This window comes from Anomalospiza imberbis, chromosome 12, assembly GCF_031753505.1.
Source record: "Anomalospiza imberbis isolate Cuckoo-Finch-1a 21T00152 chromosome 12, ASM3175350v1, whole genome shotgun sequence".
NCBI lineage: Eukaryota > Metazoa > Chordata > Aves > Passeriformes > Viduidae > Anomalospiza > Anomalospiza imberbis.
In genome coordinates this window covers 5154952-5179231 of record NC_089692.1, presented here as the reverse complement: position 1 = coordinate 5179231, position 24280 = coordinate 5154952, and the positions used below count along the sequence as shown (strand labels likewise).

Below are 24280 nucleotides of genomic sequence, written 5' to 3'. Positions count from 1 at the left end.
AAGTTTGGGTTTATTACTACCTTTCTAACACAGGATGAAGGTCCTTGAAGTCATGCACTGGTCACTCTGGGCAGAATCTGTGATTCTTTTGATTTTAATTTCCTAATTTTGAATGTCTAAAAGTCAGCTGTCTGAACCTCAGCCAGGCATTTTATTTTTAAACTCCCTCTCTGGTAACTACAAAAGAGAATGCAGTCAACAAATAACACCTGAGGGCAACTCAGGTCAAACTAAGCATGTCTGAGATTAACTCCTCTCTGAAGTGGATTTCCCTCCACTGACTGAGGAGGAGAAATAGATGTCTGAAGTGAAGACAACTGTCTTCCAGAAGCTGGGTGAGCTGAATCCCAGTCTCTCCACATTCACAGCTAAAATGGACTGTATACACAAGGACTATATACACATGTGCCTCCCCTAAACTTCCCCTAATCATACAGAATAATGTCACTGGAGAATGTAAAGGTCTTAAGGATTTTTCATGAGTCACTTTATGCCATACAAGATGCCTAACAGTAACAGAAGTGACCCACAAGCCCTAATAATTTCTTTCCAAAAGTAACAACTTTCTTAAAGTACTAAAAGCTGCCTCAGGCCCCAGCAGTGGTACATTTGTTACACAGCTTATAGATAATTTATTAAGAGTACTTAGGGCAAAATGTCTGCTACATGCATTTCCCCATCTTTCCAGTTTGTTTTCTCACTCTTCCATGGAACAGAACCTTCCCTTACATTTGTAAAAATAAAAAAAACAAATCTATTACAATTCAGCTGCATATCCAATTTTTCAGCTGCTGAACAGAAACTGTGCATGGAGATTTTAGTTCCAAAAGAGCAAATCCCTAATTTACAATCCTGGCTCTTTCACTCTCTTTTCTAAGTCAAAATAAACAAGCCACTAATGACTGGCTCACTTAAGAGTTTAATTCAGTAATGATCAATCAAGGTCTGAGTGGATCCCCTTAATCCAAGATGCAAGCCTTGAAATCTGGAAAACTGACTGGATCAGTTTCCCATGACTTCCAGTGGTGTTTCCTCCAAGGAGCTCTCTCAGTACCAGGCTCTTGCTTCTTTGAGCAGGGAGTCCAGGTGAAACTTGGCAAACAGAAATCAACTAAAGCTGGATTACAGAGAAGGTCATTACTCCAAGGACCTCAGGTGTTAGCAGTTTGTAATCTTTTTCCCTGGTTTGAACTACAGTCTTAGTAGTTGGGTGTGATAAATTTATTCCTTCAAAGAAAAATAAATCCTCAATCTAACAAGGAGAACTTATTTAGAGAGCCTGACTCTGTACAAACAGGGAGGTACAGCCCTACACTGAGCCTCTCACAGAGCAACTCAAGTGTGAAATGATATTGTCCACTCAAAATTTGCATCTTTGTGTTTCTTCAATGTTCTTAGAGAACCAAAACTTCTGGCAAGAGAAGAATCTTTCAATACCAGGAAAGGGAAGAAGCTGAATGTAGTGGTGATATGGAGAAACAAACATACTTAGGGAGGTCAATTTGGAAAAAAAAATAATGTATAGGCAGACTAAGAAAAATAAAAAGAATCATCAGAATGAGTGGTGATATGACAGTCTTGGGAAGGGGTAACCAAGTGTGGATCTGAGAACCCACAGGAAAAAATTCAGAGGATGCCATCTGCTGTGGACAGAGCAAAATCAGCAAACACATACATGCAAGATATTTAATATATAGTCTGTACTTCTTCACTTGTTACAAAATTGATTCCCATACCTATTTGAAACCATGTTTTAACATTCCAGTTTGTTGTTTGCCAGCATGCCTGTACTAGTCTCTTTTCCCTGACAGATTTTCCAAGCTAACAGTGGCACTTAATTCCTGGATGGGACAGCCAGGTCCTTGGGGCACTGACTGCCACTGTACTTTGGTAAACCTCAACAAATTCTCAAATTACGTAGTTAACGTCAATAAACATAAACAACTACTTCAGAGATGGTGTCCATTTCCCCCCAGAAATAACCAACAGAGCAGTTGAAACCACAAAAAAATAGGTACTGAGATGACAAGCCTCTGAGGACAGCAGTTAACATTTTCCAAACCAGACAGAAGGCTATTCCTGAAGAAGCAGTTGAAAACACTGTGGCAAATTATCACTCTTCTAGCTTCCTTCACTTTGCTTACTGTCAAAACCTAAACCTCAGTCTTACCTCTTTATAACTGTTTTTTGCTTCTTCTTGCCTTATATCAGTTGATGCTGATGACAGGCTTGAGACAGACGATCCTCTGCTGAAAGTTTCTGTTGAGTGCTGAGGAGACCTAAGCGGTGACTTACAGTTGGAAAAAACCAAATAAAAATCAAACAAACAACCAACCAAAAAAGGTTAAATATCAAATAAAGGAGGTTAAGCATAGGCAAGAAACAATTGAGCAACTTGCATGGGCTGTTACCTCAGAAGCACTCTGTCCTCTTTCAAATGTTAGGTAGTTTACTTCCATCAGTGACAAAATCTGCACAAAAATATTAGAGAGAACCAATGTAAGTCTGCTTACAGAGAAATCTACTGACTGAAACACAAATTAGCTGACAACCTAATAATTAGTAACAGAATATGACTGAGCAGATTAGAAGTACCCATTTACAAGTTCATGCTCTATCCCACAGAGTGTATTCCCACTGCTGGAGTTAAAATGGGACTTCTCCTCCTCAGAGTAAAACACACATTTTCTCTTTAATACTGAAACCCCCTTAGCAGTGAACATCTCCACCTCTGTGGTGCTGCATCAGAAAGAAATCAGGCTGGAAGACAAAGAGGAATACCTTGGAATTCAATGCACACTGCAGGGAAGTCTCTTTCATCCGGTTCTGAATTTCTGGGTTTGCCCCATTTTGCAAGAGCACTTCAATGATCCCTTGATAGCCCCAGCGAGCAGCGATGTGGAGAGGAGTGTCTCCCTTCTCATTGCCAATATCCAGTCTGCAGGAATGCACATCATAGTACACCAAAGCCTTGACACACTGGGAAGAAAAGGAAAGCTATCAATAAATTATAGTGTTGTGTCTCAGTTCAGACAACAGGCACAATCCTAAAAGGTTTGTTTTTATTGCTGCTTATGTAACCCATTACTTAAAGAGAAGGCTTTAGTGGTTCAGTGTCATTAAATAAAGAGTTAAACAACTACATTTGCAAAGCACTGCTATCTTTAATGTGAAGTCACATTAAAAATTGCTGTGAACTACCAAAGAAAGTCCTCATTTAGAGCATTAAACAACTTAGCCTTCAAATATTTTTATTTACTTTTTAAAATATGTAAGTTTAGTGCTAATTTGCATCAGTTTAATTCCATTGCATTAGAATGCCCATTTGGTTTGTTACAAAACAATTACTTACATCCTCATGACCATAAGTGCAGGCTAAATGAAGTGGAGTATTTCCATTATTGTCCTGAACATCAGTACTTGCCTTGTAGTGCAATAAGAGCAGCTTAAAAGAAAAAGAAAAGTAGACATTTAAGTAGCTAAAAAATTAATGTACAAACAGTTATTGCTCTGCAGATTCCTTTAGGGTTCTGGCATGATGATGAAGCACTTCATGAGACACTAGCTCTGCCTCCCATTTCAGACACCACCCTCTTGGCACTGCAGCACTGTTTGTGCCCTACCCTGAGAATCAAAAAGTCTCTTATTACATATTCAGAATTTTAATGGAAAAAAAATGAATCCTCTACTGCAGCAAACACTGCAGTATATTCACTACATCATCTACCTCCCATTTCAAGAGCCTATGCAAGTGAAGACACAACTTTATTTCAATAATGCTAATTGAAGAATATCACATATATTAAATTCAGGTAGACAATAATTGCTGTAGTTACACAGTCTAACTTAAACACAGTGTGAAGCATTTAACTCAGCCCAGTGACTGCAGTGGTTCTGTCTCAAGCAAGAGCAGAGATGCTCTCCATTTGTATTATGTATTGGACATACATAAAGTGGATGTTAATAAAGTGGATAAATAACAATTATCCACTTAATAATAAAGTGGATATTAATAAAGTGTTAATAAAGTGGATGAATTATCAGGTATGCAGAGCTGCCAGCTGGTTATTACCAATAGCTGAAAACCTTACAGTAGAAGAAACGATAAAATATCTTGCAGACTACAATAATGGAAGAACCTCCATTCTGACAGTTTACAGAGTTCTGGTAAAAGCTCCCCAGAAGATCTAAATGACAGTAACAGTGGGAGAGCTTAGTAAGAGGCATGCATTCATTATTTAGGTTAGGTGTTGTGCTTACTGTGACATTCTGATATCCCTTCTGACAGGCGAGGTGAAGGGGAGTTGAACCGTGGTAATCTGTGGCATTGACAATGGCTCCTTTGGCTACGAGTAAATCCACTAATGAAGTCTGACCTTGGAAAATAAGCATTCAAAGAAAGGTGTAAACTTTGCACAAGAACACTGCTACTTTTCAAATTCAAACAGTGACTATAAACCAAGATACCCTGCATTTCTGCATACTATGCTTCCATATACTGTATATTCACTCCCTTGGTATTTGGGTTTTTTGTCACAGCTATTTCAAGGTCAAAGCCCCATAAAATAACCTCCAGCTAAAAGCAAGCTATATTTGTATCCTACGAGTAATACAAGAAAATATTTGGATTCAATACAATAAAAAAGGAAATTATAAATAAGAAACCACCCACTAAGAAAATAATACAGCTTCTAATAAAAGGAAAAATCAGTTACATAATGAACATTACAATACAGGTGTTACAGATCTACAATAAATAGCCAGCTACAGGAAAGAGAAAAGTTGTTTCTCAATCTGCCAGTCCTTTAATAAAAGACTGATTTCTAAGGATATATCTTTACTTTTTTTAAAGCTGAAGAAAGCACCACTGTGGTAACCACTATGGCAAAAGTAGAGTCAACAACCAAAGATTAACTCAGCCATAAGAAACTGAGCTTAAAAGAATATACAACTTCAGTCTGTGCACAGATAGAAACAGCAAATTTCAATAGCAAAAAAGTAAAAAAACAATGCAGAATTCCAACTTCAATACAAAGGTGGGAAACAGGCTGACATAAAGACACAACAGCAAAAGGAGGAGGAAACACTAGTGAAGAACACTCACCACAAATAGCAGCTATATGAAGCGGAGTATATCCCCGGTCATCTCGGGAAAAGGGGGTGACAATGGAAGGGTCATTCAGTTTCCTGTAAAACACAATGGTTTGAAAGCAGCTTAATTACCCAGGTGGTGGTAGGAAGGAGGAGAGAAAGGGAAAAGCTGCCAAGGATGGCAAAAAACTGATTTTGGAATTTTTGATCCTTTTACATTGACAAATTATTCCATAGAGAACTTTACATTTTGTTAAGAGAAGTGGGTTAGTCCCAAATCTGTAAGTTTGATTCAAGAGAAGAAGCACCATGTTTACCAAAGCCACACAGGCTCCATCACAGAATGGGTGGGTTCCAAAGGATTCTGTATGTTCCCAATACTTCTTCTGTTTTTTCAAACCACACCCACCCACATGCTCTTTACTATATCCCAAAGTGCTCCCAAATTCCTCTAAAACCAAAAGCAGCATACTTCCTGAAGCCAATCTTAGATAAAGGCTTCTACACAGCTTCCTATGCATTTGTGGGGTGAAGAGTGCTCACCCAGAAACCAGCTTCTCGCATTTGTCACAGTAACACAGCGGGTGACACATTTTCTGTACAGTGTCCTTATCACTGTCACCTTGACTTAGCAGGCGCTCCACTTCCTCCTGATCACCTGAAGCAATATGCTACAAAAAAACAGGAGAAGAGAGAATGAGAAACCAACACAAAAGGCCTCCTTTTAAGACAAAAAAGCCAAGAGTAATTTACTGAAGCACAAAATGAAAGGAATCGATTATGAAAGACGTAGTCAAGCATTAGAAAGCAGAAATGAACAATGTCACAGCACAAAACCCCCTAACGGGCATTCAGTATTAAAAAGAAACTGTTCTTGGCTTACTTCACTTTCTATAAAAGAATTAAAACAATTCCTATTGTCCTCTTTAGATTCAATCATGAAATTGAGCTCCCTCTGTGCAAAAACATGTCTATAAAATTACTAAGTCTCCAGCCATAAGCTGTGAACACATATAATTAGGAGCTCTGCTTTGTGTCCTTGTATAGGCAAAATTCTTTTAGAATGACAGTATGAGATTAACAGATAATATGAAGTAGCTGTCAGGTGACTACATTTAAATTATTTCTGAAAACTCTTCCAATTTCAAATACTAAAAGCTGTGAGACACAAGCAGTATCACATCTGTGATTTAAATGGGCCACATGATACCAACAGCAGTAGCATTTCATCCCCATTTGCTTCCATATTTTTCATGTAACATGTATTGAAATTCATAAGATTATATTATGTTAGCAAGGCTTTGGCACAGAAATGTACTCGATTCAAAAGACAGAGTAGATTTTAGCATCTACTAAAACACATTTCACAGTACTAATGTAATTAACTCTTCATTGCTTTCCAGAAAACTTCAGAAAGGGAGGCATATAAACATGAAATGTGCAAATACATACATATTCTGCAATAAAAGTTATTAACCTTAAACAAGCAGTCTATTGGTGCAGCAGACATCTGGGACAACAAGTTCATCCTCTGTCTTAAGAGCAGCTTGTCACACAGACTCTCAGATTCCTGAAAATAAAACAGATAAATTGATTATTTATACAGTCATTTACAGGCAAAAGTGCAGAACCCTAACAGTGGAATTAACTTTAAAGAATATTAAATTAAACACTTAATTACTATGTATGAATTATCAGGCACGTGAAATCTGAATCAGTTTCACTTTTAAGATTTTGAGACATAAAAGATTGGGCACCCATAGAAATAATAAGTAGATGTTCACCAGAATATTCCTTTACTGAAATTCACTGTGAATTAACATTAATGAAATGATGGCGGTACCATCTAAAAAAGAACACAGCAAAACTAAAAAAATACATATCAAAGACATAATGAACTGTAAGAGGTACAACACAGCTTTCTCAAGAGGAGAAATTAAGGCAAATTCACATAAAACATGTCTACTGATGGCCACTAAAAAGATGACCCAGATACAACTCTGACTCAAAGAATTCTGAACACTCTGCTGCTGGCTGAAAAATAGAAGATTGCACCAGGGAAAGCATTGCTTTGCAGCAGACCCATCTGTGTAGATTTCCTACTTAGTTTGAGCTAAGCAGATACAGCTGCAACCCTTGCATCAGCACTTAGAGACAGCTAAAGATAGCTTCAGGATGCACTAAAGAATATAAATGCCTCCAAAGCCAGGTGAAAATTTTTAAGTGGAGTTAGATTTTGAGGCGGCAGCACTGACCCTCCCATGAAATAAAAAAAAAAAAAAAAAAACCTAAGGAAAACACTTCCTAAGAATGCAAATGGAAACTTTTGCATGTGGTTGGTTCTGACCCACAGCTGCTTATGGCTGGCAGTGGTGCTGTTGTAGGATAATGGCTCTCCAGAAATGGAAAGACTTCAGCCTCCATAAAACAGAAAACCACTGCATTAAAGACACACACCCATGTATCAGGCAAACTTCAACAGTTTAGGATCTGGGCTACAGCTTTTGCAATTAGTCTGTCAAGACCAGATACAAATGAGTGCAACCAGTCTGACTCTGCTCTTACATTAGTAAGTCAGCATGAAATTTGAGCCCCATAAACTGCAAATGAACAACATCAGTTGATTCAGACTTTCTAGGAATTAAGACTATTCATGTTTCAAAATCAACACAGATGCCTCTCATAAAGCTGTCCAAAAAACCCATAAGAGTTCAGCAAATAAGGTCATTAAAAACATGTTTGTGAGATTAAAGTTCTTCTCTGTACTTCAAAGAATTTAGATACACAAAGGTGACAAATATTCACCAATCTTTTCAAATCTCTGTACTTTATCTAAGGATACCCAAGCATATCTTCTCAGAATTACAAGGCATATAACACTAGTTTCCCTGGATAGAGTCTTCACTAGGAACAGGAATAACTTCCCTAAGAAATATTTGATCAAATATTTAACTGCTAGTACAAGTTCCTAATGTCTAATCAGAATTTCTAGTGTGGATGCTCACAGACAGCTTTATACTTTCACTCTGGAGAATGTAAGTAACCATTAGCAAGAACTACTGCAGTTTTAGAATTGCTCCTTCCACATTGTGTGTCTTCAAGAGAAGTGTTCTCCAACTGGAATCATTATTTTAAGAAAGTCACATGAGACACCAACCCTATTGTAGCAGTATTATGTATTTATAATATAAATCAGAATAAAAAGAGCCCAGGTGAAACCACATATCTCACATATCATATTTGGAAATGATGGGAAATATGGAATGTGAGAAATGAAATATGGAATATGAAATATGAATGATGAGTGAAATATGGAATGATGAGAATAAGATATTCACTGAAGGATTAAGCAAGTTTGGGCCTTCAAAGTCAGAACTTACTTGTATCAGCTTTACTTACAGCCCAAGAACCTGTATTACTTTTAAAAAGAGATTGCTTGGAGTGAGACTTTCAAGTATTTTAAGAGCATGTTGTTTAGAAAATACACGCCCAAACATTAATGACCTTTTTTATCTAATACAGTGTGTAGAAAAAGAAAGTATTTGTACTTATGAGAGTGCACCTTTGGAATGATCTATCCCAAGTGATTCTCACAGATTACAACTGATGACTTGGAGGAAATACAGGTGGCAGAAACCAGGAAATGAACTCTTGAACACAAACGAAGGCTAATGAAGTGTTGGGTGGGGAGGGGGAGTGGGGATCATTTCCCCATCTGAAGCTCTTCCCACACATGAAACAAAATGCTGCCTATTCCCTCATGGCTGGCTCTGACTCCCTATTTTCTTATACCTCACTTGAACCCTCTGAACTTCAGAGTCTTACTACACATTAGCTGTGCATAGGAATGAGCTAGTATCCAACACTTATTAACAGGAATTCTAATTGAGTAAATGTTGACAATTCAGAAAATAAAATTGACTCTCTCGTGCTTTACAGACTCCTGTCTTCCCCACAAAGTGTCTCACAAGGACTTGCATGACCTTGGGTGGAGGGATTTGGCAAGAACGCCCTGAGTGCAATTCACTTACTGACAGGAGGGTGAGAATGTGCCCATTATCCCTCAGGGTACATTAGTCCCCTGCTGAGTTTCTTTCTAGAGCAAGCTTCATTAGGGATTGGACAGCAGCATAACTCAGCTGCCAGCAGCTCCATCTGAAGCCAGCTATAAAATTAAGCATAACCACATAAGGGGCTGTAATGAAGCCCCAGGGCACAGCAATGCTCCTGCTCATTTCAATCCCACACCCCCTTCCAGCACAATCTGGAGAAGGAAATCATAGGGCAGCAAGATGACAGCTGCTCCTGCTTCAAAGTTCATCCCCTTTACCAGAGATTAAAGGAAATATCTCAAATGGCAACTTGAAGAAGTGAGAGCTATGCTCCTCCACCTCCTCACTATTCTTTTTCCATTTCCACCTCAGTTTCTTTTCATAGTGTGCCACCTTCTCCTGTCCATGAGAAAAGGGTGGTCCGGCTGTTTCCTTTCCAGCTGTGTCAAGGGCAACTTGTCCCTCACTTCATCCTCAGGGTCCTGCTGCCTTCCAGCCAGGCTGACTCCAAGGAAAGGCAATGCAAGAGAATTTTGTGTTGCACATTCACCCTAAAGAGATAAAGTTCTCTAGGTCTGGAGCTGATCCAGCTAAGTATGGGCAGAAAGACTAATGGCTTGCTCTTCTCATGGTGCAGACACTGAATTCCTCATTTAGACTTCTCAGATATATATAGTTTACCTTTTAAGACAGGTGCCTCCCAAAGAACTACATTACCTTAATGGAAGTAGCACTTAAGTTACAACATATGAATGCAATCCCAGTATAAAAGCTGCTATCCTTAACTACACCAAGACAAATAGGATCATTTAATAGGAAACAGTCTTTATTCTGGAAATGTAAGAGCAGTATATTCTATCTTAGTTTGCTGGCATTGTTGTGGAAGACAATTCTACTTTGGTTTCAGTTTTCTTTCAGAGCACCAGCATTGCTCTTTGTATATTGATTGTGAATGACAGCCAAGTGACTACAGGAAGCAAAATCATATAGCAGGTTGTTCTTTTAAACTAAGATTTTTATTTTTTTGAATATAATTCAATTACAGACAAGAAACACCACTCTTTTTGCACAATATGAAAGTGTTGGTTAGATTTTTTTAAGTGTACAAAACAAACTTGCACAAGTTCATGGAAAAATCCCCAAAAGACAAAGCCAAAAATAGCAAGAGGCCAAAGTGTTACATTAAGTGCTCCTTAAGACTGTGCCCCGGTTGTCCCATCCCAGGCCCTGCACACTGAACCATTGTTCTGGCCCCTGCAGTTAGACTCTGGGGCTTTGCAGTTGGGCAGACTGAGACACATTGAATTCACTCTGGTTCCACGTTCACTCCTTTTGATGTCCACATCAGCTCAGGAAAACCTAGTTTTACAATAGTAGAAAATTTTACAGGAGTGGTAAGACTAGATTTCTTGACTAAATAATCTACGAAGTTCTTAAATTATAGAAGTCTCTAAAGTCACACCAGCATCACCCTTGACTGGCCTGCAGGGATGTGACCAGATTGACAGCAGGTCTAGCTGCCCAGTAGGAAAGCTCTCATGCATCCACAGATTTCCTACCCCTGCTAGGTCAGAGATCCCAAGAGCCACACTGACCTTCAAACAGCAACTTATCACACCCCTGCACCCCCTTCAGTAAGCTATCAACTCAGTGCAGCACTGTAACCCACACTGCAAACACATGGAATTCTTCCAGTATGAAGATTTACTGAGTAATTCTAAATTACACTGCTATCTCCATTCTGCTAGCACAGCTAAGCTTTTTTAAATTACACAAAAATTTAAGCTGTGCCTGCTCCCATGTACTGCACTGCTTTCAAAATCATGGTAAAGTACAAACAGGAGATAAACATACTGGAGACTCATCTATAGAAAACAGTGCTTTCATTTTCCCTCTAATTTAAGTACTTCCTCAAGAAGTATGCAATGAACAAAAACATTGTCACATAGTTAGGACTTCATTCTAATAATTTAGGTAAATTTAGCATTTGCTTCAGGTAGTTACCTCTCCTCATTTTTTAAGCACAAAAAGGAAATTCTTATGGTAGTTATTTGTATCCTCTGGCTGGATTTACACCCACATTGGACAGAGTTTAAGAGTAGCTTACTGTTGATCTGTCAGAGAGGTTGCCTTGCCGGATGTATTCTATTGCAGCCTCAATGGAGGTCAGGCAGTACCCCAGCTCATCCTTCACTGAGCTGCAGAGCCTGAAGTTCTTTATGTAACTCAAATTGGCCATCCTGGAAAGAAAAAAGTTAAAGTTATAAACCCCTGAACCTAAGACACTAGCACGGCACATTGCAGCTCATCTTAGGCAATCCAGGCAGACAAAAGGGTGAGCTGGGAAAAAGCTTCTAAAAAGCCTGTTAGGCCAGCAATATGGCTGTTCTGAGCTTGTAGAGTGATCAGACCTCTACTCATCTCTCATACAGTCAATCAAGAGTTATCAATTGGACAGAAGGAATAGAAGGATGAGATAAGGACAATAACGGGAAATCAACATCTTTGAAGTGAGTGAAGCAATGTTTCCAGCACCATGAGCACCACAGTGATAGCTGCAAGTTAAAGGCCAAATGCTGATCTCAGAGATCTAGGATAGAACAGAACTGAGAATCAGTTCAGGTACAGCTGGAAGGTTTAGACAGACTTTTACTGAAAATGAGGAGACACAATGGCACAAGCTAGCAGGAAGTAATTAAACATTCACACCTAGTTTCTCTGTAAGAAATGCACCAAATCTTGAAAAAAATGCATAAAGGTGTCACAGCTCCCAATACAGATGAAAGAGAACCACTCTGTGAAGGTTGTATTGACACACAGATTTGGTTGAGAGATGGCCTCCCACTACAATTTTTTTCTAGGCTGAGAATCAAAATAAAGGCACGTTCTTGATAGCTTCTTCATTTAGTTACACGTATAACACAGCTTTGCTATTTGTACTGTAAAACATTTTCTGCATTTCAACAGGCCCTCTTTACACTTTCAGTAAGTTATAACTGTATGTTCAGAAACATTTGTCCCTACAGCAGCACTACACAAGATGGTAGGAAGGAGATCTATGTAGCTAAAACTGTTACATACCAGTTTGGGATTTCTGTTTTTACAAGCAAATACAGCAAAACAGAGAGAAGATCATCTGCACACATGGTTTCCATGTTAACTGAAAAAAGAATTCACATTTAGCATTAGTCATGTAATGGCTCAAATCAAGAGCAATAACTCTGAAGTTCTGCCTCTTAAGACTAAGAGCCAGCTATTAGTAGAGAATGCATGGAGAGTCCAGGGCAGGTCTCCAAATGTTCTCAATCTCTCACTGCAATAGTCTGCCAGGAGCCAACACACAGATGCAGTTTGTGCAGTACACACTGCAATATTTGACCAGCATCCCTCCCTTCCCACACAGCAAGAGCCGCAGCATTAGCTCAAGATTTCTGAAATTCTTGAGGGCAAAGACTATGCTCAAAGTTGGCATATTTTTCCACAACCCAGCAGTGTTCCTAGAGAAAAGAAGCGATGAAGTAGGGAAAGCATAAGTTCACTGTGCTACTCTATTTGCATTGTAGAAGTATCTTGTATTTTCAAGCTAAATAAAGTAAGTGCCAGGTTAAGAGGACTACGTTTTTGTATCACAGAATCACATCTGCAATTCACAGCAGCACATTTGTTTGGCCCCACCCATCTTTTGCATTTTGCAGAAGATGCATCTCAAGAGTATCAATTTCAAGATGTCAAGGGGAGCATGAACAAATACCCAAGAATGATCCAGCAGCAATCTCCAGTGTTTAAAATGGATCACCCTCAGGGTCCTGGCAGATGTGAGCTTCCTACATGTCCAAGCTAAAACATACACAAGCTAACCCAGTAGCCCACCTCAGCCCACAGGAACTGGTGCTGACACATCTACCTCACTTCCCTTCCCTTCTGCTCTGTTCAGAGACCTCAGAGACTCCAGCTCAACTGTGTTTGATCCCCAAGAGCTAGCCAAACAGTTGTTTATACACTGAAGTGCTTTGTGTGTGCTGGTCAAGTTTAAAATTATGAATTGACTAATTACTGACCTCTTTGGCTTGGAGACTGCATAATAATTTGTACAACTTTACGCAGACAAAGTAGCTTCTGTTGAGGGGAAGTGCATTTGTTCAACTGACCCAGTTCCCGCTTTGCGCGTGGTATATTAAAACTACAAAATAATTAGAAAGGAATGATTAGCATACAGAGTTCCTCTGCAGGATGTCCAAAGCCCAAGTTTTAACTTTTTCAGAGCTGAATTGAAGAATGGTTCCAAAATATTCCCACTTCTACTCCAAGTGTATCTGCATTTCTGTATCCGGTAGATGGCTTAAAAACACAAAAGTAAAGGAATCAACCATCAAGGCAAAGATTGTCCTCATATGACACTTGCAAAGCTTTGATGCTACATCTCAAATAGAAGTATAAAAAAATGTGCTAGTGTCTGAAAGAATACACTTTTTGGCTGGCATGATCCTATTTAAGACAGGATATCAGTGACTCTTCAAGTAACCACAGTCACCTCTCTCACCTGAACTCAGGCTTCACTCCAATGTCTTTTTGCTGCAGGTCTTGAAGGCTCCTCGTGATTTTATTAAAATCAGCATCCTAATTAATAGAAAAGCAACAGGTTTTTTAAATGCCTTAGATGAACATCACTAGTATGTAGCAATCAAAGAAACTTACCTCACTTGCCTCAATTGTCCCCACATATTTGAAGACTAGGTCATAAATAGCATGATGGATATACATCTGTAGAAAAAAAAAGTATTTTAGGCATGAAAGAGAGAATTAAAAACAGCTTGCTATTTATTTTCCTTCATTTCAGATGCTTACTTCAACTGCTTGTTTGATCAGATTCATCTGCTCTTCTTGCTTTGCAAGCATCTTCTAGAAAAGCAAAGCCATAAACAGCAAAAGCAAGTCAGATAATTTATTGCTTAAGTAACACTGTACTACGTATTTAGGGGATTAAGTCTTTACCAAGTGCGAATCTCTCAAAAGATGCTGCAGACATTTGGTATAAAGTGCATTGACAGAATCCTAGGAGAGAGAAAAGATAAAAGCCATCAGATTCAGGTTAATGGAACTTGAAGAAACAAAGCTTAAGTAAGTAATGTAAAGTGTACAGTATGGTGTACTGTACGCAATAATAATTGCATTTACTAAACAGTTCAGACAGTGAAATTCTTAAATGTGAATTGCCACTTCTCCCTCCTCCCCCTTCACAACTCTAGGCTACTCTGACACAGAAAAGCTCAATAAGGCACAGATAACAGCACCAGTGAAGCTAATTATATGTAGCAAATTAGACATCAGGAAGGAAGATACTGACTATGTAGTGGCGGAGGCTTTTCCTTTCGTGTTCTTTAAATGTTCTGTAGAAAGATCCTATGTATTTATCAAATCTCTCACAGTGCCTTCCCAAGAACTCTCTAACATCTTCAATGTTTTTAAGAGAATAGGAGTTTGATGAAGCTGTAGATTCACCTAAAACAAAAGCCAAGAATTAACACATAGGCTTAATATATGTATGCATGGTAAAATACATTTTGTCCTTACATATACAGTCACCTTGTGTGCACTGAAACATGAACTCAGCTCACTGCATCTTTAACCAGAAGTATTGGCTATAATTAAAAGAATTTAATGCATCACATTTGAGCAGGCTCCCCTGCTTTTTATGTCAAGTGTTTATCTGGAATAGCTAAATCAGATTCCACTTATTTTTTACACTGAGATAATTTATTACCACATGTACTCAGCTTATGAGTTGTGTAAGTCAAGCTTGAAAGTAGAAGAAAAGCACATTACAGTGTTGACAGAGTGACCATGCAGGAAGTCGGGGTGCTTTAAGTGAGCTGCAAAAATCCCATCGTGGACTTTTACATAAGCTATTCTTTTTTTAGACATGCTTTCTCTGAATAGGAGAGCAAAGTTACATCAAGCAACACTAAAGCAAATCCACTTTTCTTCTGAATAAAGCAACTGAAAACCTCACTTAGAAATTATGCTGTTTTTCCAAAAATTATTTCTAGGCAAATCTTTCATCTTCAGTCTAAGGCAGCCAGCTAATAAGAGGCTTAAATAATTCTTTTCAAATTACTTTTGAAATTAGAAACTCCTTCACTTCTGAAAGACTGTGGTATGACTACATTAAGTAATGGCTATAAAGAATAGCACCTGAATAATTTTTGAGATATACATTAACACTTACAGAATTTAAGGCTATATGAATGGCAGCTGGGTTGTTTCTTTTTTAAAGCCTTCCATACTTCCCTCACAGTACTACTTTCACACTACCCTAGTACTACTCCTCTTTGCATTCACTTGTTTCAAATGTTCTTATTTATTTAGGAAGACTAATGTTTTTATTTCAGAAAAAGCTGAAGCTTTTAAGCTTCTTAAGGAGCTTCTGTTCTTATTTAGTAAACATAGATTGTTATACAAGTTCACAAGGACATGTTTTTAACATTCACAGTATTGACTGTAGTCTTGAAAAGAGTGTCACAGCCTTAAGGAGCACTTTCAGTGCAGGACAAAAATTGAGACATTCAACTTCAAAAGTTGGGCCACCATCAGGAGGTTGGTACCTAACTCTGCCACCCAATCTCTACCCCCCCACAAAGTGATCATGAAAGAATTTACCTCTCCAGTTATTTGTGCATCCACCTTGCATCTCAAGACACAGATGATCACATTTAGGATTAAATCCCTTTTTTAAGCAGTCAGCACTAAACTAAGCACAGCTAAGAAAAATCATGCTGGATTAAAGTATTCCACAGATAATTCTTAATTCTACACGATTTATGCCCCAGTCTCAGCACTAATTTTGCTGGGAGCAACTTGGTATTTCTCTGCAGCAGCACACCAACATTTGGCCCAGCGAGCTCATAAATGCCAAGGCTTTTAACCGAGCCAACACTTTCCAGAATGAACAAATTTATTAAGCACATCAAACTTGCTCACTGTGCAAAGGCAGCCACCCAAGTGACACCAATACATACTTGAGCTTTCTGTTTTTTCCAGCGGATGAGCTATGCACAATATACTAAAGCTTTCTTCTTTTTCATTGTAAAAGGTTTCCTCAAAGAGAACAGGTACCGAGAGAGTGTAATTAAAACCAGCCCCTAGAATGATGAGGTTTCCTTGTATGAAGATCTCCTGAAACAATACAGAGCAGATCACGTGTGAAACTCTACCAGAAAAAAAGGTTATCTTTGGCTTCTACATCACCTGTAAAATAGTTACATTTCCAAGGGAGAGCAGAGAAACTTGCAAGGTGAGAAAGCCAAATTGGAGAAATTTCACATTTTCATGCTGTGTTGACACGGAAACAAAGGCTCCTTCATTGTGTAGTGACTGGCTGAACCTTGCTTACAGCCACTTCTTTTACAAGTCTACTGCTGGAGGAAGTTTCAGACAATCACCAAGGTCTCGTTTGTAGATTTTAGAGAACTTTCAGTAGAAAAGAAATTTAAAAACCGCAACAGCTTAAGATCAGTACTTAATGCCAGCCTCAGAAAAATACCCCACACCTTGTGTGCATTTCTCACATCTGGCTTTCTTTTCCCAGCAACTCCAGTGAGGACATCTGGAACAGGAAAATCCTGATGGCAGCCTGCAAACTATCTCTAGTGCAAGCTGCATGCCCTAGCTCTCAGACTGCACTGCAAAATTTCAAATGAAAAACCTGGGATCCTATGCAGTGTCAGCCCTGCTTGCCTCATCTGTACCCATTAGTTCACACAATCAGTCAGCAGCAGCAGTGAATCACTTACTGGAGTGTCCCCTAGCTACATTCAGATATCAAACAGAAATACCTTTCCATTTAAGGTCTGAAAATTTTCTTCCAGCGGCTTCAGAACATAAGATTCAAACTGACAGGTAGAAAGACTGTTGCTTGAAAGGCTTCCTTTGCATGGAACTAGCACCTAAAAAAAGTTAAATCATGCTTAAGAGAGAAATGCTGTGTATTGCCAGCTATGTATCAATACCTTTTCTCCTTACGAGGCAAGCAATTCAATCTGGCTTTTAAATATCTAAAGTAAGCATAAAGGAACTACAGGGGCTTTTATTAAAAAAAAAAAAAAAAAAAAAAGAGAGGTTATCTCTAGACACACAGTCTGATAATTAACCAAGAAATTTCACTTAATAACTTATCTGAAAAAGGCTGACAGATGCAACTGAAGCAAACAATACTAAACAAAGTAAATGAAATCTTTAGTTACTTAGCACCAGTCACAAATAACTTAATGACAACAGATGACTTAAAATTAAGCAGCTAATAAAAAAAGTGAAGTATATATTCAAACTCAAACAAAAATCCATCAGGAAGAAAAAGGTCTAAAATAAATATCCTGGGTTTAGACCAACAGATTGGCAATTTGGGACAAATTCTTAATTAGAAAGAAACAAATTTTATCATCAGATGACAATAACCTCCATGTTTAATGGAGTTTGTGAATGAAAATTAATTGCAAAATACTCAGCTTAGTAAATATTAAGGACTGGAGTTATTATTGCAGGTCAGTTTAATAGCTTTATTTTGCTATGTAAAATGCTGTCAAATGAGTAACTGCTTGTCCACCAGGCATCTCAAAAGGTCAATCCCATTTAAGTTATAAACTTGGGAGAGAATAGGTAACTTCAGCTCATAGAAAAGAAAATAAGTTTCCTGTAGAGTTTAGAAACAACACCAACCTTAGCTTTTTACTACCTTGCAATGTATCAAGAGGTCCATATTAGTAAGTAACGTGCAAATTAAACTAAAAATTATTCTGCTTCATTTTCAAGTTTTGTAGGCTTGAAATAATCTTTACATGTTCCATAGCACACATATGATATAAATTCAAATAGCTACTATTTACTAAGCAGCTTTTAAATATACTTTTTCATACTTACAATACCATGGAGTTCTGCAACTTTGCTGCACAGATCAGGACGTCGCTTCTGAATGGCCAAATAAAAGGGATTTTTCAAGATATCTTCATCATACATAGCCATATGGACTTCAGATATTCCAAAGAGATGTTCTAAAATACATATGGAGAATGGCTGATGTATCACACATGGTATCCGTTAAAACATATTTGGGAACACCTAGGGGCAGCTTGATTCTCCTCATCCAAACAAAAAAGCAGTTTCAGGTGATGTAAGTAGCCAATGGCATTGCTTAGCTACTAACTACAGATACCTAGAAGTTATTCAGACACAATATTTTTCATGATTATACATTTCCAATCACAGTTATCCTCAATGATAGCCTTCCAGGCATTGGGGTCTAACTGTGAATATCAGAGAGGAGAAGTTAAAAATGATTACCACTTTGATATACAAGCTAACTTCTCCTGCTGAGATCTAAAGCCAAGAGACAAATTAACAGCTTTTTCACAGCAGATTCTACTGCACCATGGGACATTGATGCTTTTGCACTGTACTCATGTAAGTCTTAAAACTTACCTGTAAAAGGATTACTCACACACACCAATGAGACACCCAGACAGTGTAACAGAAACCCTCGTGTAAGGCAATCCCCAACTTTCCAGGGAAAGTTAGAGAAGTACACCAAGGAGATATGACTATCCATGCCATAATTGAAAAGCCACTGTGAAATTCGTCATAATTTGTGGTCATCTCTACGCCCATGAAAAGAATCTCAGTGATTTGAGGTCAGGCTGCTAAGAAACATTTGGCTAAACAGAGCAAAAGAGCAACTGGAGAGTGAAAGTCCAACCTGTAAACATTGAAAATGCTGTCATTGGGTGTCACAGTGCCCTGGAGAAGATGATCCCTAAGGAATCAGACCTTCACCTACTTGCTTTCTCAATTCCAATTCTCTGTAACACATACACAAGGGCAGGAAAAACTCTAACAGGTACCTCCTGGAATAACTTTAGAATTATTTTTTAAACAAGAATTGAGATTAACAGGCATACAAATGCTTAAATAGCAAGCATATTCTATCTATCCCCTTATGCAGGTTTCCTTAGTAATCAACAGAAGTTGCATGATTTCTTCATGCAATTTCAGCTGTATATAGCAAGAAAGGGGGAGCAGAGCTAGAGACTTTCATTTGAGCACACCACCCTTACACAATCAGTATCCCTCTGTTTCCTCCAATGCAGAATTACTCCTAGCACATCATTTGCCCAGTGTGAGCTCACTGTATGGCAGTTCAAGGGGGTGGGAAAACATACACCAAATTCCCAGGGATTCCAGACAGCCTTTGAGTTTCAGCCGTGCTATCAGCTGATCTACAGCCTGACTGAGCTAGGCTCTGGTCCCTCCCCTGATCAGGCACAAGCAGAGCTTCCTTAGGGAGTTAAGCACAAACACAACCAGTTACAGTACAAGCAATTTGCACTATAAAGGTATCACCTACAGCTTGAACAACCCCAGCCCAAAACACTGAAGTCTGGCAGTGGCGGGTATGTGCCTCAAGCAGCTTTCTTGCACAATTCCAGACAAAAATGGTCCCTCTGCTTTCAAAGCATACAATAACACCAAGAGCTTCTATGAAAGACTACATAGCCAGCGCGCCCATACCAACACAGCAAGGAAGAAAACGTCTGCTCATTGACACCTTCACAACACCAACCAAGCTGAGTAATTAAAGACTGCAAAGCTAGCAAAAGCCCAGCTTAACATGGGCTCCTCATGAGCCAGCCATCTGCATTTGAAGCCCCAAAACCAGCCATGTCCTGAGCTCATACCCCTGCATGGGCAGCAGGTCAAGGGAGGGGAATCTGTCCCTCTGCCCTGCTCAGGTGAGACCCCTCGTGCAGAGCTGCCTCCAGGCCTGGGCTCGCAGCACAAGGACACGGAGCTGCTGCAGCAAGTCCAGAGGAGGGGCACAAAGATGCTCCAAGGGCTGGAGGCCCTCTGCTCTGGAGACAGGCTGAGAGCGGTGGGGGGTTCAGCCTGGAGAAGAAAAGGCTCCAGGGTGACCTTATTCACACTCCAGTACCTAAACAGGCTGCCGAGAGACTTCAGACAAGGGCCTCAAGTGACAGGACAAGGCAAAGTGCTTCCCACTAAAAAAGGGTGGATTTGCATTAAACGTACAGAAGAAGTTCTTCCCCGTGAGGGTGCTGAGGCCCTGGCAGAGAAGCTGTGGCTGCCCCATCCCTGGAAGTGTCCAAGGCTAGGCTGGACAGCTCTGGTAGAACGCATCCCTGCCCACAGCCAGGGGTGGAACAATATGTGCTTTAAGGTCCCTTTCTACCCAGACCAACCAATTCTACAATCCCTGATCTGTCCTACCACAATGTCTGTGTCAACAGGATGATCACCAGTAATTCCACCAGATGATTACTATAAAGATTTCTTGGCAGGTAGCTACAATCCAAGTCCAAGCTGTGGGCTCCTTCCTCAGCCAGTGCAGAGGGAAGAGAAGAGGTAGCAGAAGCCCTGAGGCAGGACTGCTGCAGGAGCACAGGTATCTCTGCTGATCCACACAAGAGCGGGGCTGAGACACCTTCATGGGCAGGACTAGGTAGCTACAAAAACCCCTGCCTAGGCCACAATTCCAAACCTTAATGACTGCAGCTTGCAGTCCAAACATGACTCAGTGACAAATTAGTATATATAACTAAAAACAATTTAGTGTAAGTCAAGCACCAAGCAGGGCTGTATGAACATATATGTGCAACCCACAAAACAGTTTGCCACAGCAAGACTTGAGAGTCCTATATGCTTTTTTTTTTTTTTTTATGGTTTTGGACGTTCCTGTTCTTATCACAGCAGATAAACCGACCGGAGCAGAGCCTGAAGTAAGAAAGGCAAAGGAGCCCTGTAAGCAGAATCCAATCCATGGAAGGCAGTGATGTTTATAACTAAGAAACTGGATGAAGCAGGTAAAGATTTTTTTTTCCCCACAGGTGGATCAAGCTTGCAGTGAAGGACATTTTTTCCCACATCTAAGAAGTAGGCCTTAACTGAAGAAAACAGGCTCAGGTTACAGATCAGGAACACCTTCCAAAAGGAATGGTAAGCACATGGTTTAGATTGCTTGGCAAAGCTATCAAGTCTCTCATGTTGTAAATCTCCAAGAACATGTCAGACAAACCTCTACTAGAGGTGGTAGTGGACATAGCAAAGCTGAGAGGGTGGATGATGTGGTCTTTTGAGATACTTTCCAAATCAAGCTTTCATTAATGCAGTTGTCCCACTGAGGCAGTTTCATCTGCCTTGAGTTTGGTGAATTCGTGTATCTGTCCAAGCAGCAGAAGATCAGACTGCTGAGATCCCTCCCAAGACAGTGATGGAGAAGCTGTTAACACACCACACACTGTCAGGGGAAAAAGCATATTGACACAAGGAGGCAACCAAGCATCAGACTGCAGTGCTAAAACTGCAGAGCACAAATGTCTCCAACAGCTTTATTGCCAGTCTTTCAGCCTAACAGATCTTCAAGTCCAAAGACTTCTTCCCATAACAGGAGGGGAAGAGAACACATACCATAAATTCACCTCATCATCAAAAAAAAAAAAAAAAAGAAAAAAAAAAAAGCCCAATTTAAAGGAACACTTCATTCCCTGGCATAAAAGGTTTAAGAAATTTATGTGAGGAGGAGAAGCTCCCACAGAAAGACTGCTGTCTGTCAGACCTCTTAAAATACGATCTGCACCTGAAAAAAAAAGAAAGAGCAACTGGAGTACTCTAAGAATCATTACTGATGGACCATCATAGGAAGAGCTTGAAATGATAATCTTCAGTTTCCAGTTCATGAGTTACACACCACAAGTAATTAAGTAATTTAGTGATGTGCAGCCATACATTCTTAGTTGCAGCCACTGATTCTTTTACTACAAAACTACTGATAGGGCAGATTCACACTGGGAACTCCAGCAAGGAGTGAAAGAAACTGCATTCAAACATTGAATTCTGGTATTTCAGTTACTGTAATGCATCTAAGGTGCCACAGAGGTGCTCCACCCCAGGAAGAAAGGTAAATTTCTAGTTCACACAGGTGTTTCTCACCCTCCCTGAGCAGAGCAGATAGGAGCTCTGCACTGCTCCCCATACATGTTTCTGCACAGCAGGAAACAACCCCCACTGGCCACACTGGTACTGTTTTGAGAATCACAACTCTCAATTTCCTTCCCTTTTCCTCTCCCTTACCCCTGCAGCTGTTCAGTGTCACATTAGGTATCACAGCTGATTAAGAGGTAGCTATGAGAAACAACAGGTGGAATGCTTATTACCTAAAACAGTTTAGCTACTGTATTCACTTAGGCCTCCATCACTTTCCCATAGCATTCTCCAGAGAGACAGAAGTGAGGACATAGAAGCAATTTAAGTCATCAAAAAAACCAAACCAAAGGAATTTAGTATTCAGATTCAAGAGAAAACATTAAAGCTTCCCCAAAGCTCAGGCATTTTTGAGATTAAGTCAATTTCTTTCCACCCCAGAAGTTAAATGCATCTGAAAATATTGGCTAATGCATTGCTATAATTCTAGGAACACATTAGAATTCTCCATTAAGAGTCTGCTGGCAGAACATAACATCCAGCTTCAACCTAATTTAACCTGGGGGTGACACAGACTTACTCTTCTAGCTGCACCTTGGACAGCTTTAGCTTTACAGTGAAAAGAGAAAATGCACAAAGCCTTATATACATTACCACAACTGATTATTGCCTAACAGAATGCTCATTAAAAACTATCATCAGCTATATTCACTATGAAGTTTACCAAATTCTATCATGCTGAGCAGTAAAGCAATACTCAAGCACTAATGTTCTATAAAAGGTTTAAACAGAATCACTTCAGTGTATGGCTTCATGCCTGTAAACACAGAAATAGCTCAAATTGCTGGAAGAACAGAAGCTAGCTGAATCAGACAATCTAATAAGCATTATGTTACAGTTAAAAAAAACTATAATCATAATCCTACAACAGACTCGTCCTTTCTATATCAAAAGCAGAGTGATAATTCTAACGATATAACTATGGTACAAAGGACAGCTCAAGTGAAGGACAGGGAACCAAAGCATGTCACTGTTTTCTCTAAAACATTGGAAACAAGGCCTAATTACCTTTGGTAGTGAAAACAGTGAATAGGAATAAAGTCTGGCAGCTCATTTTCTCATTGATGGTGTTTTCCTTTAGAGATGGACAAGTGAGGAACCTTTTCCAGAGCTTGCAGGTTTCAGTTCCTTTTAGGAAGTACTTTGAAATTCAGACAAACAGCCATGAAAGTGGATGATGTCATTCTATTTGCATTGTTACTTAGCAGTTACCTCCTGTCCACATTCAACTTGTACAAGTACTTACTCAAACCTTAGTCTCATTATCTTCTGAACATCCTGCTACATCTCTACTAAAGCCTAATCAAAACTTTCTGCAGAGAAAACATCTTTCAGAGCATCATGAGGGATGGTGTATACAAACACTACATAGTCAATGCTGAGCAGCATAACATTCTGTGTTTTCACCATGGCATTTTAATAATAATTTAGCAGAACAAAGTAAAAACAGCTACCAAAGTCAGTAAAAATTATTAGCCAAGTTCAGTAACCTCAGATGTCTCCAAGACAGCAAGTTAGAATGTTACACTGGGATACTAACATCAAGTACCTCAGTGTGCTCCCCAGACACATCCAGCTTCAAGGGAGCAGAATGCCAAGTTCTCCAAATCCATCAGCACCAGATCCATTAGCATGGCAAGAAGCATAAATTCACTCAATTTTATTTTACCAATATTGTCAAGTTTCAAGAGATAACATCAGCTTCACCTTAGCTCCCAATAGCTACAACAGGAACACTAAGGCTTAGTAACTTGATATTTGCTGAAGTGCTCAAAATAATGAGTGACTGAGGAGAAACTCATTATTCAACTAAAGGATTTTTATCTCAGAGTAGCAGATAAATATACATACAAACTTTATCAGAAATGTATAATTCTAGCAAACTGCACAGCTCCACACACAAAAAAAGAGTAAAAGGAAGCAATTGTTCCTCAGTTCTAAGTTAAGGGGTTTTTTTTAACAGACGTGCTTTCCACACACACCTTAAGAGCACCACTTGTTAGAAGGAACAACCAAAGGTAAGCATATCTTAGAGCTCTTTACAAGCAAACAGGAATCTAACAGTGGAATTTAAACAGACTCAGTCCAAAATC

General features: G+C 39.3%; 2 protein-coding genes across 7 annotated transcripts in view; one reads left to right on the top strand and one right to left on the bottom strand.

The window, feature by feature from the left end:
• The window catches only part of PDCD5 (programmed cell death 5), a 279491-nt gene that overhangs the window by 20670 nt on the left and 234541 nt on the right, over positions 1–24280 (top strand). The window lies entirely within an intron of this gene.
• The window catches only part of ANKRD27 (ankyrin repeat domain 27), a 166053-nt gene that overhangs the window by 14831 nt on the left and 126942 nt on the right, over positions 1–24280 (bottom strand). For all 6 annotated transcript variants that reach the window (XM_068202534.1, XM_068202535.1, XM_068202533.1 and 3 more), the window contains 19 exons: positions 18057–18187; positions 16976–17086; positions 16160–16316; positions 14488–14642; positions 14136–14195; positions 13989–14042; positions 13839–13904; positions 13684–13760; positions 13202–13323; positions 12225–12303; positions 11251–11383; positions 6569–6661; positions 5635–5762; positions 5105–5187; positions 4261–4376; positions 3353–3445; positions 2782–2979; positions 2412–2471; positions 2171–2290 (listed from right to left, as the gene is read on the bottom strand). In XM_068202534.1, the coding sequence (XP_068058635.1) occupies positions 2171–2290; positions 2412–2471; positions 2782–2979; positions 3353–3445; positions 4261–4376; positions 5105–5187; positions 5635–5762; positions 6569–6661; positions 11251–11383; positions 12225–12303; positions 13202–13323; positions 13684–13760; positions 13839–13904; positions 13989–14042; positions 14136–14195; positions 14488–14642; positions 16160–16316; positions 16976–17086; positions 18057–18158 (2007 nt within the window). In that variant the 5' untranslated portion in view covers positions 18159–18187. Of the gene's footprint in view, positions 1–2170; positions 2291–2411; positions 2472–2781; positions 2980–3352; positions 3446–4260; positions 4377–5104; positions 5188–5634; positions 5763–6568; positions 6662–11250; positions 11384–12224; positions 12304–13201; positions 13324–13683; positions 13761–13838; positions 13905–13988; positions 14043–14135; positions 14196–14487; positions 14643–16159; positions 16317–16975; positions 17087–18056; positions 18188–24280 lie in introns of those variants that run through there.